An 18,181-nucleotide genomic window follows, 5' to 3' on the forward strand; every position below is an offset into this window, starting at 1 on the left:
CTAATTTTGTAAAGTGAAACATTGAGTAGCTATTTTTGTAAAGGAAAACCTAAAAGCAGCTAATCACGTAATTTTCCCAAGTATTTTCTAGGAGTTGAAGTCGCCCAATCAACAATGGGCATCTTCTTGTCTCAACGGAAGTATGTACTAGATTTGCTATCTGAAACAGGAATGTTGGGATCAAAACCCTTAGACACTCCCATGGAAAATAACTTAAAGTTAATGCCAAAAGATGGAACTATTATTGATGATCCAAAGAAGCATAGAAGGCTTGTTGGAAAGCTGGATTATCTGACTGTGACTCAACCTCACATTGCCTTTCCTATCAGTGTTGTGAGTCAATTTTTGTCTGCCCCACGAACAACACACTGGGATGCAGTTATTTGAATTCTGCAGTATCTTAAGAAAGCATCAGGACGCATACTTCTTTTCACTAATCATGGGCATAGAAATATTGAAGGATTTTCTGATGTTGATTGGGCTGGGCCGCTGGGTCACCTATTAATAGAAGATCGACTACGGGCTATTGCACATTTGTTGGAGGAAATCTTGTGTTGTGGAAGAGTAAGAAATAAATTGTGGTAGCAAGATCAAGCGCAGAATCTGAGGATTGTGCTATGGCACAGGCAACATGCGAGATGGTATGGATAAAACAATTACTCCAGGAAATAGAAATTATTAATGACACACCAATGAAGTTATGGTGTAATTAATCAAGCTGCGATTCATATAGCATCAAATCCAGTCTTTCATGAACGTACCAAGCATATTGAAGTTGATTGCCACTTTGTTCGTAAGAAGTTACTACAAGGCATAATATCCCCCAAGCATGTGAGGACTCGAGAACAACTCACAGATTTGTTCACCAAAGCTCTAGGGAGTACAAGGGTTACCTATATTTGTAACAAGCTAGACATGAGTAATATATATGCTCCACCTTGAGGAGGAGTGTTAGGAAGGGCAATTTGGGAAAGGATAGCTCCATCGAGAGTTAGCGCCATGCACTAACTCTCGATAGGAAAAAGAGATAGCAATTACGTGTTCTATACCAATCGAAATTGGTTGATGCTCTCCTATTTTGATTCTACTTTGTTTCCTATATAGAATAGACTTATAAATTAGCCTATAAATACTGAAGTTATTTTTATGAGTGCTCACAAGATCTATCTGAGCCTCCACAACTAAGTCGTCACTTCCATCTTCTCCTCTCCCTCGTTTTCACCTTATTCTTTCTCAAATTAACAACTACCAACCGACTAATCCTGATGATGTGGTTGCCTCTACCAATCGAAATTGGTTGATGCTCTCCTATTGTGATTCTACTTTGTTTCCTATATAGAATAGACTTGTAAATTAGCCTATAAATACTGCAGTTATTTTTATGAGTGCTCACAAGATCTATATGAGCCTCCACAACTAAGTCGTCACTTCCATCTTCTCCTCTCCCTCGTTTTCACCTTATTCTTTCTCAAATTAACAACTACCAACCGACTAATCCTGATGATGTGGTTGCCTACAAGAAATATGTTGACAAAATTCAAGTGTATGATTTTTTGGTTGGATTAAATGTGGAGTATAATCAGATCCGAGTACAGGTTTTGAGTCGCTCTCCCTTTCCTACACTGGAACAATCCTATGCACTTGTTCAATGTGAGGAGAGTCATCATCTGGCTATACTACATAATCCGATAGTGGAAAAATCTGCTCTTCAGAGTGTGAGTATGGTGTCTCGAATAGAATCAAAGATATGGTTAAGTGTGAGCACTGCCACAAGCCCTATCATACAAAAGCCACATGCTGGAATTACATGGGAAACCTACTTATTCGAACAAAAAAGGGCTCAAAAGAAGGGTAAACCCAAGGCTCATCATTCAAAAACTATTTCTACAGCACCTACTCCAGATATCGGTTTTTCCCAGGAAGATTTGCTTGCTCAAGCGCATTCTAAAGTCTTCCACCGCTGCCTCTTCCAATGCATTGTCAACTGCACATTCGAATTCCTACCTTGCTACTTCAAGCACCGTATTTAAAGGTTTCCATGCTTCTTCAATTTCTGCTCCGTGGATTATTGATACTAGAGCGACAAACCATATGACAGGTTTTGCTTCTCTTTTCTTGAATTATTTACCTGTCTCAAGGAAAGATAATAACCGTATAGTTGATGGCTCTTGCTCTTCCATTGCTAAAAAGGGAACCATATAGCATTCACCGTCCCTTTCTTTGTCCTCAATTTTACATGTTCCATCTTTCTCTATTAACCTTCTTTCCATTAGTAGTCTTACCAATGACTTGAATTGTAAGGTAACATTTTTTCCTTCCTACTGTGTCTTTCAGGATCTAGTAATGAGGAAGGAGATTGGACGTGGTAAACTAGACAACGGACTCTACTTGTTGGAATTGAATGGAGCCTCTTCTTCTGATATGCTTGCTACTCCTCATCAAGTCAATTTGTTAGCTCTCCACTAGTGGCACCATAGGCTAGGCCATCCCCCTATAGGAACTCTAAGAAAACTTTTTCCCGATTTAGTCTCATCTTGTCATGGGGAAATTTTTTGTGAAGCTTGTGTTTTTGCTAAACAGACTCGTTCAAGTTATTTGTCTTCTAATAATAATATAAGTTCTATTCCTTTTATGTGGAGGCCTTGTCAACGCATATCTATTACTAGCCATTGTTTTTCTATTACTTTTATTAATTGTCATTCTCGCTCTACATGGATTTATCTTTTAAAACAAAAAATGAAGTTTTCCGATGTTTTCAAGATTTTCATAATAAGGTTAAAACTCAATTAAATGCCACTGTGAAGGTCCTTCGCGGTGACAATGGAACCGAGTATAGTGAAAAAGAATTTCAAAGATACCTCTCTAATTCTGCCATAATACATCAAACTAGATGTGTTGATACCACGGCCCAAAATGGAGTGGCCGAATGGAAGACCGTGCATCTTTTAGAGATTGTTCGTTCTCTTCTAATTGCCATGAATGTCCTCGACCAATATTGGAGTGACGTAGTTCTCACTACATCATACCTCATAAATAGGATGCCTAGTAGAATCTTTGACTTCAAATGCCCCAGTGAGGTCCTTCAAGGGACATTTTCCTTTATAGTTCCTCCAAGGATATTTGGTTGTATGTGTTATTCCAAAACTTCAACCCACATTAGTAAGTTGGAACCTCGTGGAAGACAATAGTGTCCATGGACGTCATCTTTAATGACTTTACTCCTTATTATACACCTCTCCAAGGGGAGACTCCAAGAGTAGAGGTGTTCTTCTCACTTTGGATGTTCCTGTCAGTTTGTCACATATAGAGACCTACCAAACCCAATTCAGCCCCAGTTAGAGGTTCAGAAAGAAATTCCTGAAAAGGGGGAGCATTCGATCAACATACATGTAGACACCCAGCCTTCCCTTTCCCCTTCTGAACCTTGTGAGGATCCTATCCAAGGGGAGACCACTCCTGTAAGGCACACTATTGAGGTCTTTCAAATGCAAATTGACCAAAGCAAGGATGTGCAGACCTATCAGAGGAAGAAAACCAGTCGGCAACAGCAAGTAAAGAAGGTTGACATGTTACCACTCCAATCTCCTAATCCAAATTCAGGTCCTGTAAGTATCCCTAAGGTATCTTCTTCTGACCTCCCTATTGCTGTTAGAAAAAGAATTAGATCGTGTATTCAACATCCTATAGCTAAATACGTTTCCTATAATTCTTTGTTTGACTCCTACCAGCCTTCATATCTTCTTTATCTATTGCATCTGTTCTAAAGACTTGGCAGGAAGCCTATGCTAATAAAAATTGGAAAGCAACAATGTAGAGGAAATGCAGGCTATGAAGAAAAATGGTACTTGGGACTTGGGAGTTGGTTACTCTTCCTCCAAGGAAACAACCGATAGGTTGTAAGTGGGTGTTTGTGGTAAAACAAAACATAGATGGTTCAATCAACCGATTGAAGGCTAGATCGGTTGCAAAAAGGTTCACTTAAACTTATGGAATTGATTATCAAGAGTCCTTTGCTCCTATTGCAAAATTGAATACAGTTAGGGTCTTGTTATCAGTAGTTGTGAATCAAGATTGGGATTTACATCAATTAGATGTAAAGAATGCATTTTTGCATGGAGAATTGAAAGAAGAGGTCTACATGGAAATTCCACATAGATTCATTGATAGCAAAACAAAAGGGAAAGTTTTTCGGTTGAAGCAGTCAATTTATGGGTTGAAGCAATCTCCCTAGTGTTGGTTTGGACGCCTCCAAAAAGTCGTGACATCGATAGGTTACAAGCAAAGTAATGTAGGCCATACTCTCTTTATGAAAAGGTCAAGAACTCACACCACGCTTCATATAGTCTATGTAGATAACATTGTCATCACTATGAATGATGGGGCAAAAATACAAAAGCTGAAGAGCTTCCTCGACAAGGAATTTGAGGTAAAAGATCTAGGGAAACTCAAGTATTTCCTGGGAATTGAGATTGCTAGGTTAGAAAAAGGCATCTATTTGTCCCAACGCAAGTATATCCTAAACTTACTTTCGGAAGTGGGAATGTTGGGATGTCAAGCCATGGATACCCCAGTTGAAGCAGGTATTAAGCTTAAATAGAAAGAGGGAGTACCAATAAATAAAGGGAAATATCAAAGCTTGGTTGGAAAATTGATTTATTTGTCTCACACCAAACCTGACATTGCTTTTTCAATAAGCTTAATGAGTCAGTTTATGCATGACCCATACTCGACTCATATGAATGCTGTTACTAGAATACTTCAGTATTTGAAATCCACACCAGGAAAGGGAATACTTTTGTCACCCTCAGATAATTTGAAAGTGGAAGCTTATACAGATGTTGATTGGGCTAGTTAACCTAACAGAAAATCAATATCAGGATATTGTACATTTGTTAGGGGCAATCTAGTAACCTGAAGATGTAAGAAGCAAAATGTGGGGTCATTGTCTAGTACAGAGGCCGAGTATAGATCCATGGTTCTAGGAGTATGTGAACTTTTCTGGTTGAAGGGTTTATTAGAAGATATTGGGGTTCCTGTTACAAGTCCCATGATGTTATATTGTGACAATAAGGCTGCCATCAGTATAGCTAATAATCCAATGCAACATGATCGTACAAAACATATTAAGATAGATAGATTTTTTGTCAAAGGAAAGTTGGAACAAGGGTTGATATGCATGCCTTTTGTGAGATTTAGAGATCAAGTAGCTGACATCTTTACTAAAGGACTGAAGGAAGGAGACTTCTACCCTGTTTTGAGCAAGTTGGGCATGATTAACATCCATGCCTCAACTTGAGGGGGAGTGTTGGTTGGTTGGTTCGGTTTATTTGTGGGGTTGGTTTAATTATAAGTTGTGGTTCAAATTATTATTATTATTCAGTTGTTTAGTGAGGGTAATTATGTAACTTTCTATATTTCACATTCTTATAAATAAGAAACTTAGGTGTCACATTGACCATCTAAGGATTCAATTATTTCCACATTTTGTAATGTCAAAGCCTGGACCTTGGAAAAACAAAAAAGATTATACCAAATTTGTAAATAATTTTACATAGCCAATGGCGTGCAACTCCCATGCCATAGAGAGCACTGGTTTCAACTATGGTTTCCAGTAAAAATGAAAGGGCCCTCCACACTCTGATTGCACAGGGATTCTTCTAGATAAACCTGAAAAGGTATATGATAACATCCCTGATCTCCATTAGCAGTACATGCCACTCCCAGGTTCATGAGAACTTATTTCTAACCAGTGAAATATACTGGAGTTAGAAAGGGTAAGGATACTGGAGTTTGAAAGGGTAAGGATAGGTCAGTAAGAGTTATAGTTTTAGCATATTTTGAATAAGTAATAAATGTAATTTTGCACTCGAGACAATCTCACTAAATGCAGGAGCCTTGTGTACTGGGCACAACCTTTTTTTCAGTTGAGAAAATCTCACTGTTCCCCCACCCTGAAAATTGTATCGATCCTTTCTTATCTTTCTCTCATCAAGGGGCTCATTGATACCTCCTCTCTGTTACTCAGCATAGGATGTTCCACCAAAAACAAAACTGCACTAGGGGAAAACACACAGCTAAGCAACGACCTGCTCTGAAACTCAATAATGACAGATATTTGAAACAATTCGGCTGAAACCCCAACCATGACTGATACTGTCAAAATGCACAGAAAGCTTGATTGGCTGATGGACTGCCAAGTGCCAAGTGAGCCCATACCGAACAAAAAATATAATCCTGATTAACTCTAAAACGTAGAACAACGACAATAATGACAATGGCAAAAGCAATAATAGATAAACATGGGCAGTAGTGAAAATGAAAATTGGTTATGCGATATCGAATAACTACCATAGTAATGGAATTAAATGACTACAACATTTTTCGCCCCAATTCCGCCCAAGGAAGTGTAGCTGGTACCGACTTGATACACCTAAACCGAGGAGCGATAGGTAAAACCAGTAAATTACCTGAATGGGAAAAAGATGTGTAATCCCTCGTTTCTCAAGGGATTCGACCAGCTGCGTTGGCAGACCCAAATTGGCGATGGAAAGTTCGTCTTCTCCTCCTTGCTCAACCCCGAACCCACGTGTTTTTGGTAGGCACTCTTCGTCCTTATCTTTCGCTTCTAGAGTCCCCTGTGACTGGGAAAAGCCGCCAAGACTTTTGAAGGCTTCTTCACTGAAGACCGAGTTTGGGGTGGTAATTGCATAAGGAATGAACATAGGAATACGCTTTGCATCCCTCAGACTTCTCAAGGAACAAGCATAACCAAGCACGAAGCCCTTGTTGGAGGCTTTCAAAACTCCCAACTGGTTGGAGACAGGCAGAGACAGACAGTACGAGTTTCTTCTGCAAAGTTCGAATGACGGCGCCTGGTGCATGGACGACACACTTATGGTAGAACTCATGGTTCTATCGGCGAATATGCCCCCCAAATCCAGCAGAATCTCGAGCAACAAATTTGCCTGCAGCAGGTAGGGACGTTGATAGTGGTCACCTAAACCGCTGCTTTTAGGTTCACAAAAAAAATAACATGTAAAATAGCAGAGGATAGGGGTGCAGCTCTTCTCTTCCGTTTACTCTTGCGTATTCTTTCTAATTAGGACGGCTGAGGGATAGATAATAAATATAGTAAAGAGCTGCCGACAGGTTAATGCAAACTATTGAGTACTGATAACAGGGGCAGCCGTGACAATGGTGGTCGTGAAAGCCGCACTCGCAGGGGAGATAAGGAGTTGCAGTCGAGCTATTTGCTCGACACTGCCGCAGAATAAAACAGAGCAATTCGATAAGCCTATCTCGTAACGTATGGCCCAACGATATTTTTTTTTTTTTTCCTTTTTTCCAAACCTATTGGCACTTTCCTGTTTTTCTCTTACGTTGTTTTTTTTTTTTTTCGTTTGTGTACTTGACAATAAGCTAATGTTGGCTAATGATGGGTTAGTAAAGCGGTTAAGTTCGCATCCATTCGGCGGCTTTAATTTGAGGATGTAATCATAATGCGCGCAAGCTGGCCCGGATGAACCTCATAAAAAAAAAGATAAACTAATGTTGAGTCTCACTTTTGACCCAAAAAAAATGTTGAGTTCCACTAATGTAATATATTATGAGTGTATTCCAAGCAAACTAATACATTAACTGTCATTAAATATATTCAAATTTTACATGTAAAAATGACAAAAGTATTCCTCTACGTTATGTTAATATATGATTTAAAGAGATAAGTGCTCATAAAGCGCTAATTATATGGTTGTGGTTTGTGAAGCTCAATATAAAATAAAATATTTATTTTTTCAAATAATTAGTTACATTTGGAAAACAAACTTATTAATTTATCTAATATATATTTTTATATATAGTGTAATGTATTGAAATCTTAGACAAAATAAATTAAAAAATAAATTTCATGAGTGCAAGTCACGGTTTGAACTATATATTTAATTTCAATCCATTACGAACATTCAATTAAAATAATTGTATTGTTTCTTAAAGATGAAAATAGAAATCAAGCTTATAAAACAAAGTGAGGTTAGGATAACTTTTATTGAATATTCATGACTTGACACAAGATATAATGGTATTTAAATGCAAAATCACCTGACATTTTAGCTTATTCGAAAACTTATTGACTTAGGAATCAAATGTTTAATAGGACAGACATAAATGGAGCATCAAGAATAAAAATAAAAAAAATAAATAAAAAATAATTCAAGTGAGTTATGTACTTTTGAGTAGAGAATTGTGAGAATTTTTTTTTTTTTTTTTCTAAAGAAAATGTAATGGAGTATTTAAATCTGATTTCAAATTTCCTTCTTGTTATTACCAAAAGATTTACTTTGTTCTTTCTCCTTTGCAAATCATAATAAATTTTTAAACATAAATATGAAGGGGTAGGGATGAATTGTTCAAATGTGTGTTTTGCCTTGATAATTGGATAAGGGTATTGTATTTTGATTCTTTCTTATAAAGCCAAGTGCAAGTTTTGGCATGACTTCAACAAGGGATTTTCTTTTTAAGAATATAAAAAGAATTTTTAAACATCAACAGATTATATTTGATGTCAAAGTGAAGAATTTTCTAGTATTTAGTAAATAAATAAATAAAAACATTGGGAATTTATTGTATCAAATAATCAACTCGATAGAATGAATTCCAAAACGGATGCCTTTGAAGATAATGACAACACGAATGTAGGAGATTTAGATGTCCAACGACCAACTGTACAACATAAGTATGAGACACCTCGCAACATAATCCAATGGTGCAATGTGAATCGTGCCAAGAGCTTCCATCATTTGAAGAAACTTCTATTTCGAGCATTATTCGAGATGGTTTCACTATTATCTTTGAACCTATAGAGTGTGTTGCACACCACCCGTGATGCTATTGCCGACATTGGAGTTATTTCTCCTTGAAAACTCTTGTATTTCTCTCTTGCTATGCCCCGTATGTCACCAAATGTGAAACTAAATCACCTTATTAAATTCATTAAGAGTCATCCTTTCCACATAGTGATTAGCCACCCATTCAAGCTCCTCCGATCAACTATTCAAAAGGCCCACAGTTGTAATCATTCACCTGCAAGATCCCACACTGTTAAGTTTGGATTTGCCTAAATTGTGGTAAGTGTGTTATTGAGAGATCAATGGATCTAAATACAAGAATTGGAGATAAACATGACACAGGAAGGGGCATGTCTGTTACCGTATGTTAATTATTAATAATACCTATAATACAAAGCGCCTTCTTATTTTACACTCTTGGGTTTTTACTTCTGTAGATTTACATTTTTCGAACACACCCATTCAAATTTCTCTTAAGAAAACCCATCACTCTATTGGATCAAAGAAAGGATTTCCTCCTCTTCCCTACTCTATTTACTCTCTCTTCTTATGCTTTTAGTTGTCTCCTCCAATGTGCCAAGGAATTAAACTATATCTCAGGGATACCAGTTCGTGGAAGAGGGCCGGCTATTTCTCATTTGCTCTTGCTGGAAATTTGACTCTATTTACAAAGGTGAGTATTGATGAAGTCTATTAGCTGGAGGATCTTCTCTCGTTATATCGTAGCATTTCAAGCCAAGCTATTAGTTACCGAAAATCGTCAGTCACTTTTTCATTGAATACTCACAGTCGGATGAAGAGATGGTTGTCTAGGGTTCTTCGCATGTCCTGCTCATTTGGTTCTAAACAATATTGGGGCTCCCTACTGACTTCAGGCGTACCATAACATAATTATTCAAGGATGTTTCCAGCAAGGTTGCAGTGCGTAGTAACAGTTAAAAGTCTAAATTATTTTCACACACTGGTAAGGAGATTCTCCTTAAATCTGTAGTCTCTTCGATGAGTAATTATGCAAGTATGCATTTTTTGCCTTCCTGACTTCTCACTATTAGGAGACAAACCGATTATCTTCCAATTTCTTTTGTGGTGAAAAAGATGGACAACCAAAACTACACTAGCTGATTCTAAAGAAAAAGGAGTCAGGATTGGCTACCCGTAGGGTGCTCCCCCAATGTAAGAGATAAGTCTCTGGATTCAAATTCAAATTCAAATCCACCGTAACTAGCTCTATCCTCGATTGATCTTATCTTCAACTGATCAACAAATTGAAGAGTTTGATTGTAAACAAGTTGTAGTTCAAACTCAAATATTTGAATTGTAATTCATATAATATTAATATACATCTTCTACTCACTAATATGAGTGTGGAAGAATTCTCTCTCAAACGAAATTCTTACTTGGTATCAGTTTTTCAGCCTCTGGCCGCCGTCTACACGATCCTCAGGATCAGCTCCACCACTGCCATGGCTTCTTCTCTGATTTCACCTACCAACATGTTTTCTCTCCTACCTTTAAAGCTTGATCGAAGCAACTATCTCCTCTGGAAATCACAATTTCTTCCTTTACTTCATGCACATGACCTTTATGGCTATGTCGATGGAACCAATTCAGCTCCTCCTCAAACCATACCCAATCCCTCCACCACATCACCCACATCAACCTCCATTCCTAACCCTGCATATTCTCAATGGCGCAAGCAAGACCAAATGATCTTATCTTGGATCATCTCATCCTTTTCTGAAAGTGCTCTTTCTCAAATCGTTGGTCTCACCACATCCCACGCTGCTTGGAATTCCCTTGAACAGACTTATGCCTCCCAATCTCAAGCCCGCATAATGCAATTGAAATACCAACTTTTGCAAATTCGCAAAGGCCACTCTTGTGAAATCCCCCGGATTTCTACCCCTTTAACCCGTGGCTTCAAAATCGAGAAAACCGGGCCTCAAGTTGACGGCAAATGTGGGCCATTCAAGTGGAGCCCGAAGGGTTGGAAATGGAACCAATGTTAGTGGATGACCCTTGTGATGACTCATCAACTCTCCTAAAGTTTAAGTGAAGAAAAAGATTAATCTCAATGGTGTAAAAAGGGTGATTTTGGAACGTCCGTAGATCGGCGATGGAGAATCCGATTGACGCAAATAAGGTATCAAATAGAAGATCGTCGAAAGACCTTTCCAACAAGCCAAAAATCACCAAAATCGGAGTCCATTTGAGGGGTCAACTTGGGACCGGTTGAATGGCCAGTCGACCACCCCAACCCCCCAACCATTTTCCAGCTTCGAGGTAGAATCTTTCATGTTTTAAACCCTATTTTGAGTTTCTAACCTCTCATACTTGCATTTTAGAAGGCTAGTGAGGCTAAAAATGGTGATTTTGGAACGTCCGTAGATCGGCGATGGAGAACCGATTGACGCAAATAAGGATCAAATAGAAGACGCGAAAGACCCCAACAAGCCAAAAATCACCAAAATCGGAGTCCATTTGAGGGGCCACCTGGGGCGGGGGGGGGGGGGGGGGGCCCCCACCCCCCCCCAAAAATCTCGCCTCTTCTCGAGGTAGAATCTTTCATGTTTTAAACCCTATTTTGAGTTTCTAACCTCTCATACTTGCATTTTAGAAGGCTAGTACGAAGCTGAGGCTAAAGGAGGAAGAGAACCAAGGGAAAGTAAGGTTTCTAACTATTTGGACACGTGCTAACACCCGGATCATTGCGGAAACGTTAGAAAATGTAAGAATCATCAAACCCTCTTCTTTAAGCTTAGTTTTTGGAGTAGTTCTTCGCAATAAATGATAGATTTGAGTAGTTGTTGCTTGATAGGTGTTTTGAATGCTTGCAAATAGTTTCATTTATGTTTCCCTTTGGTTTGTAAGTGATTTGTGCGAGTCGTTACAAACGATTTTGCATTTTGGCTCTCAGACCCAGCAGAGAGCACTCACGAGAGCCCAAAATTGGGGCTTTTTGATTGAGATGGAATTAGATCAAATTGAAGGTATACTTAGGACCCTATTTTTGCCAATTAGACATTCCCAAAGTTTCGTTTCAATTCAACTTCGAATCGATGGTGAAATTTGGTTTTTTCCGAAACTAGGTTGAGAAAGGTGAGTTCGAAACTAGTTGGCAGATTAGGCTTTTGTTGGGTTATTTTGGGAACTTTATTAAAACCCAATTGACTTCTAATTTATGTCTAATGATCCTCTTACATGATTAGGTTTATTTTGATTATAATCACCAACTTGTAAGTGTAACTTTGTGGAACCTTGGAGAGCTTATGCTAACTAAAAAGGTGAGGAATATACTCAACCTTATCTTGCATGTTTAATTATGTAATTAAATTTCATTATTGATAATATTGCCTTGTTTTAATATTTGTTATCTTGTGATAATGTGTGGGACTTTGCACGAATGAAAGGTAAGCAAGTATATTTGCTTCTATTTTCAATATTCTTTGAAAACAATATGAGAATGTATGGGATGGATGAGATTGAATGGATTGAGTGTTTTCTTTTACTTTCAAATTCTAAATCATTGATATGAAGATATATGGATGATGTTGAATTAAATTACTCTTTTTATTTTATGTTTCAAACTAGGGTTGTGGGTTCGCCCATTACCCTAGTGAACTTACATGAGTATGCATCTAGACTTAAGTACATGAATGCTAAGTGTCTAGAAGTGTTTGGCTAGGTAACCTCATGAGTACTACTACCCTTCCGGTAGGGGTATTGAAGCCGGTTAACCCGTGATGTTAGTGGCTGGGTCCTGAGCGTCAAGCAGGCCCACTATCATCATAGAGAGGTAGGGTTGCATATAATAGATAAGGGCTCCTGGGCGCTCAAGACCGGTGAAATGATCCGTGAGAGGACATGGAGAGCATCCTGTCCATTATATGTGGACGACCACTGGGTTAAGGAATGGGATCCAACAGATACATCCCGTTGAGGATTCCATTCATAGGTGGAAAGGTATTGAACCAAAAGGGCACTAGGCATGAGGGGAGATATCCGGACCATATGTAGTACGAACTGTATGACTTTGCACTGGGCTAAGATTATCCTTGACACGTGCCAATCTCATACCAAATGGTGATGTGAGAGATTGGTGACCTATACCCCAACCATGGCTTGACAGAACTTTACCCAACAACCGCGGAGAACCCAATAGACGTCTCTTGTTGAGGGAGAGTGACTGAGACCGTCCAAAGGAGATTGGTGTACAAACTTAATGCGTGTCTACCATAGAGACTTCATGATAGAGTTAGGAGCATAATATCATAGTCATTCATACATCATATCACTATCATTAATTACATTATCGATACTCAAACTATATGTGTGGTGTGGGATATTGTGTACAAATGTACGATATGATGTGGAATCTTGTGGATGAATGTATGATAAGATGTTGAGTTGATCTCACTTGAATTTGTTGAATTCATTCATTTTTGTATGTTTGTTTCTATTATAATATTCTGCAGGTCATAAGAACTCCTTCCAAGTGGAGGATTCGTCGTCGACAGGCTTTCTTGAAGGAGTGACTGAAAAAGATGTAGACTTGCATGGAGCTTCATGCCTGTGCAAAGACTATTTGTCACACCCCGCCCGCCGGGCCTGGTTACCCGCCCGACGACCCGTGGGTGCGATCCGTCACAGGATCCATGGTTTTAGTCTATCAATAATAATAAATACAAATACATGAATCAAGAGCAAGAATAGTACAATAATCAATAAAAAGATTACAGGAGTCCAAATACTCCAATAAATATCCAAGAACGAACGAAAGAAGGAAGATCAAGAATCAAAAGTAATATCGAGATCAGCGGAAGCAAAAAGAATAACTAAATAATCTTCATCTTCGGGAGGCTTCATGCTCGCAAGTTCATGTATCACCGTCCGTGCCACATCGCTTCATACGAGAAGGCTCTTTCATATGAATCATCTCCAACTTCCGACATTGTGCAACCATCCGTACAGCTTTATATAATACATACAATGAAAGGAATGAGTTCCAACGAACTCGCAAGGAACAAGCAATTCTCATATATATATGTCAATACAATCCACGAATGCACATATGAAATGATATGGATGATATGCGAAATATGAATGCTACTAAGATCTAACTATGCAAGTCTCTAATCACCGACATGCTTTAAGATATACACCAGCCCTCCTTTGGGTAAGTCTCATCACTCGATCCGGCAAGGACCGGTTACCTCATAGGGATCCCGGGCAAAGGGTAAGTCCACACGCTCTCAAACCATGGTGGGGGTTAAGTCAACACTCTCTCACCACGACCATTGGCAATGAGTACCGGCGCATGTCGGGGTTTCTAATCCAATGCAAGGTCATAATGGTAACATACTATATGAGTCCAGACACTTCCCCTATGGCACCAACCAACCCGGCTCGATCCTCGCAACCTAGGAGTGAGAACCCTCACGGACCGGCACCGCTGTTGGACTCCACCCTTAACCCTATGGTCATCCACATATTATTGGGGCGAATGCTCTCATGACTCCTCACGACACCCGGCCGCTCCGGACGCCATGAGCCCAACCCTAACATATGCAACCCTACCATTACATGACTAATAGTGGACCACCGAGTCTCCGCACGGACCGGTTACCGCTGTTGGATGAAACATAGTCACGCCACCATTGTCACGGGTCACCCGGCCAATTCCCCGCCGAAAGGGTAGTAGCAGTGGGGTACCTAGCCATGCAATTCTAGACACCCTAAGTATGTCATCCAAGAATCATGATAGTCTGGAGACATCAGCAGCATGTGTCCCATTCCACGACCTTCTAATATCCCAAGCTAAGATATCCCAAAGGAATACCCCTCCATCACAACTACACTACAATCACTCTTATCATACCATGAACAGTTGTGCAATATCATAAAAGATGAAGTACATCAAAGAACACCACTAACAACAAGTATACAATAAGATTCACATGCTTTATACAATTACAAGAAGTTACATGATCAAAGAATAGTAAATAGAACAGCTGAATCATCATGTATATGTAATTGCATATAAATAAGAATGCATGTCCTTACCGTAATTTAGTAGAAGTCCTCTAACTTGCAATCCAAAAACTATTATAAGACTTTATTTGAAACAGAGAACACCTAGGCATAGGGTTACAAGAATGTATAAGAGTCAAGAGTCAAAACAATTCAAAAATCAAACCACACGTATCGGAAACCAGCCGGTTGCTTGTGGCGGCTGCTTGTTAAGCGACCTCCACAAGCGACAACCCCTGTTCGATAGTTTCCAACTCCGAAAATCGGACTTTATCATCCGATTTCAATCCGTTTGGGATGATCTTAGTCCGAATTTCAAGCTTAATAGGTCTAGAACAAGGGGGTAACAAGAAACCCTAAAATTAACAAAGATTTATTACCCAAATCATTCCCCTGATGGGATTCATCCATTAAACAAATGCGGGATTCGTATGGACGAGGATCTCATCAAGAACATTGAAAAGGGAGATACAACAAATCAATTGGGTAATCACTAACAAAATGGGGGTGGGTCATATCAATCGGAGGTTAAAAAGAAGAGAATAGAAGATGGAGATTCATTACCTAATTAGAATCACCAAGAATAGAAAGAAAAAGGTTCCGATCATTAACAAGACTTCGCCCACCTTAGCACGTCCACCGCCCTAATCGCCCAAAATAGCAATCCCGAACATAATAATGCGTTAATAGGGCGAGGGATGCTATTTATAACGAATAGGGGGCAAAATAGGGCATTCCCGAAGGAACCGGCGGCGCAAGGCGGTCGCTGGTTTAATCAACCGCCACAGCAACCGCCCCCAAGATATGCTATACAAGGGTGCTTTGCTCGGGGGTTGAAACCCAAACACAACCAGCCCTAAACAACACATGGGGGATGTCTTACCTTCATCCGGACATCTCCAAACACCACGCTTCAACCGGAGATCCAACTCCTAGTAAGGGATTCTTCAACAAGAGAATCCGATCCATGGGTTCGGATATGGATCATGGACTCCTATCTCGGACACTCCACAAAATTAATCCGACTAGACCTTGGGTTCTCGGACCGTACGGATTCCGGGTTAGAAAATGGGGGTTGTTACACTATTCTTATGAGGTTGGATTCCATTAGGGAATCAGTTTTGTTTAATTTCCGCTGCAACAAACTATATTTCATTCAAACTCTGATGTCCATTTTGATTAACTTTAGATATATGGATGACTGTAACCTTTTGATCAATCAAGTTTGATAACTTTATACTTGAACTTGATTTATTCTTGTCCTTTTAATTATGCTATATCTTGTGTTGTATGGAATTGCCACTGAACCTAGGTCCTGCGGTGTATCACCCCCACGGGTATTGGGTATGGCCAAACTTGGCTGGGTGGGGTGTGACAGAGGTGGTATCAGAGCCTTGGTTCATACAAGTCCTAACTTCATGTGATATATAGTAGGGGCATCCTTGAGTCATAGATCCAGAAGTGACTTAAATCTTTCTTAGAAGTGAATAATAGAAACTTAGATTAGAAACTTGAATAAATGAAGCATAAAATACCAAGTTTGAATAATGCACAATAATTAAAGTTTATGACTTGTACTTGGGTTGTAGTCATGGTTAAAGTTAAGTTGTCAGTTTTATGTTATTGTGTATGTGTGTTGAGTCTTGAGTTGAAAGTTGTCGTTGTGAGTCGTCTTTGTGAGTGAGTCTTTGTTGTGAGGTATTGTCGAGAGTAAGCTCTCATGAGTTTGAGTCGTCTTGTCATCGTGTGCTGTCGTATGAGTCTGAGTCAAGAGTCGTTTTTGGGAGTAATGGTTGTGAGTGATAATTATGAGTTATAAGTCATAACTACACATTTACAATTACTAATACAACAAAAGAAATGCATAATGTACAATAACATAAGTGAGACAAACTGAATTTCATTAATCATATAAGAGGTTTTTACAAGTCTGAAAGGAAATGCATCTGTTAAAGCATAAAAGGAAATTCCTAGCATTATCTACTTAGGTGATTGACCCTGGTGATCTGTCTGGTCCCTCTTGGATCTGAACTTCTTCTCTAGTCGTGCAAATCTTTCTCCCAAGTTATACATATAAGACCATATCCTCTCTTGTCAAGCCTTTATCCTCTTAAGCATGGAAGAAATCGATGACTGATGAGAAGCCACACCTGGAGTCTCAAAAGTAGTATGGAATGGGGAGCATCCAGCCGAATTGTATCGAAATCTCAAAAATGGTGTGTCGAGAGAGCCTACCTTTGGTTCCATGGGAGAGATGCCCGTACCCAAGGTTGCATACCTCGGAGTGCTGCACGTAGAATGATATGTGTGAGATTAATGAAATACCCCATATATAAAGCGAAGATTGTGTGTGGAGAAAGTTACATTTGATTTTGCGAAGAAGATGTCGTCAAACTCACGTTAGAGCGTTGCACGTGGTTAGATTTGAGTTAGAAGTGTAGAAGAACCACCCCAAGATAAGAGAGAAGGTGAAAAGATAGAAAAATGGGTGAAAAACATGTTTTTTGGGGTTGTAGGCGCACTGCGCGCGCAGCAGGCGCAGACGGTCGTGCCAAAAGCGCGGGCGCGCAGCGGGGCACAAGACCGCCCGCGACAGTGCAGACGGCCGTGCGAAGCGCGCGCGCCGCACACAGCTGGTAGCGTAGCGCGCGACAGCGCAGACGGCCAGGTGGGAGCGCCGCGCACGACAGCCGCAGACGGCCGTGCTGAGCGCGCCGCGTAGGTCGGGCAGCAACGCAACATGCGCGTTGGCTTGCGTCGCCCTTGTTTCTGGCAAACAAAATGTTTACTAGAAACCGGGAACCCCCGATCAGACAGGCAGTCTGACGTGCGACAGCCCGACCCCCCTACCCCAGGTTGAAAAAAAAATTAAATAATAAAAATTTTAAAATTTTTTTCCCTTTCTTTCTTTCCTTTCTTTTCTTTTCCTTTCCTTTTGGGCCCCTGATTTCATAGACCCTCCCGGTCTCTAAAAAAAAAAAAAAAATTGAAAATTTCTTCTTTTGGGCATCTGATTTCAAAAACCCCCAAGTCCCCTTGAAAAAAAAAAAAAAAAGAAAAAAGAAAATCTTGAAATTTCCTTTTCCTTGGCCCCTTATTCCAAAGACCCCATGAAGTAGAAAAAAATAATAATAATATTAATAATAAAAATAAAAATAAAGTTTTGGGGGGACCTTTTAAGCACTTCAATTGGTATTTATGTTTGCCTTAAGCTCAAATGGATGGTTGGCTTGAGGTTAAATACAAGAGATGGATGTATTGGACTCATGCACTTGTGAAGTTGGATATGAAAGATTTTAGTGCAATCT

At 39.5% G+C, this 18,181-nt stretch overlaps 1 protein-coding gene across 1 annotated transcript in view; it reads right to left on the bottom strand.

Moving 5' to 3' along the window:
- Positions 1 to 7,286, bottom strand: part of EMB1138 (DEAD box RNA helicase (RH3)) — a 69,121-nt gene extending 61,835 nt beyond the window's left edge. Inside the window, exon 1 of the mRNA XM_089167577.1 lies at positions 6,468 to 7,286. Coding sequence (XP_089023703.1) covers positions 6,468 to 6,908 — 441 coding nt within the window. The 5' untranslated portion in view covers positions 6,909 to 7,286. The remainder of the gene's footprint in view (positions 1 to 6,467) is intronic.
- Positions 7,287 to 18,181: the final 10,895 nt, after the last annotated feature.

Source organism: Hakea prostrata, chromosome 8 (assembly GCF_041222555.1).
Source record: "Hakea prostrata isolate BN-2017 chromosome 8, UWA_Hpros_2, whole genome shotgun sequence".
NCBI classification, from domain to species: domain Eukaryota; kingdom Viridiplantae; phylum Streptophyta; class Magnoliopsida; order Proteales; family Proteaceae; genus Hakea; species Hakea prostrata.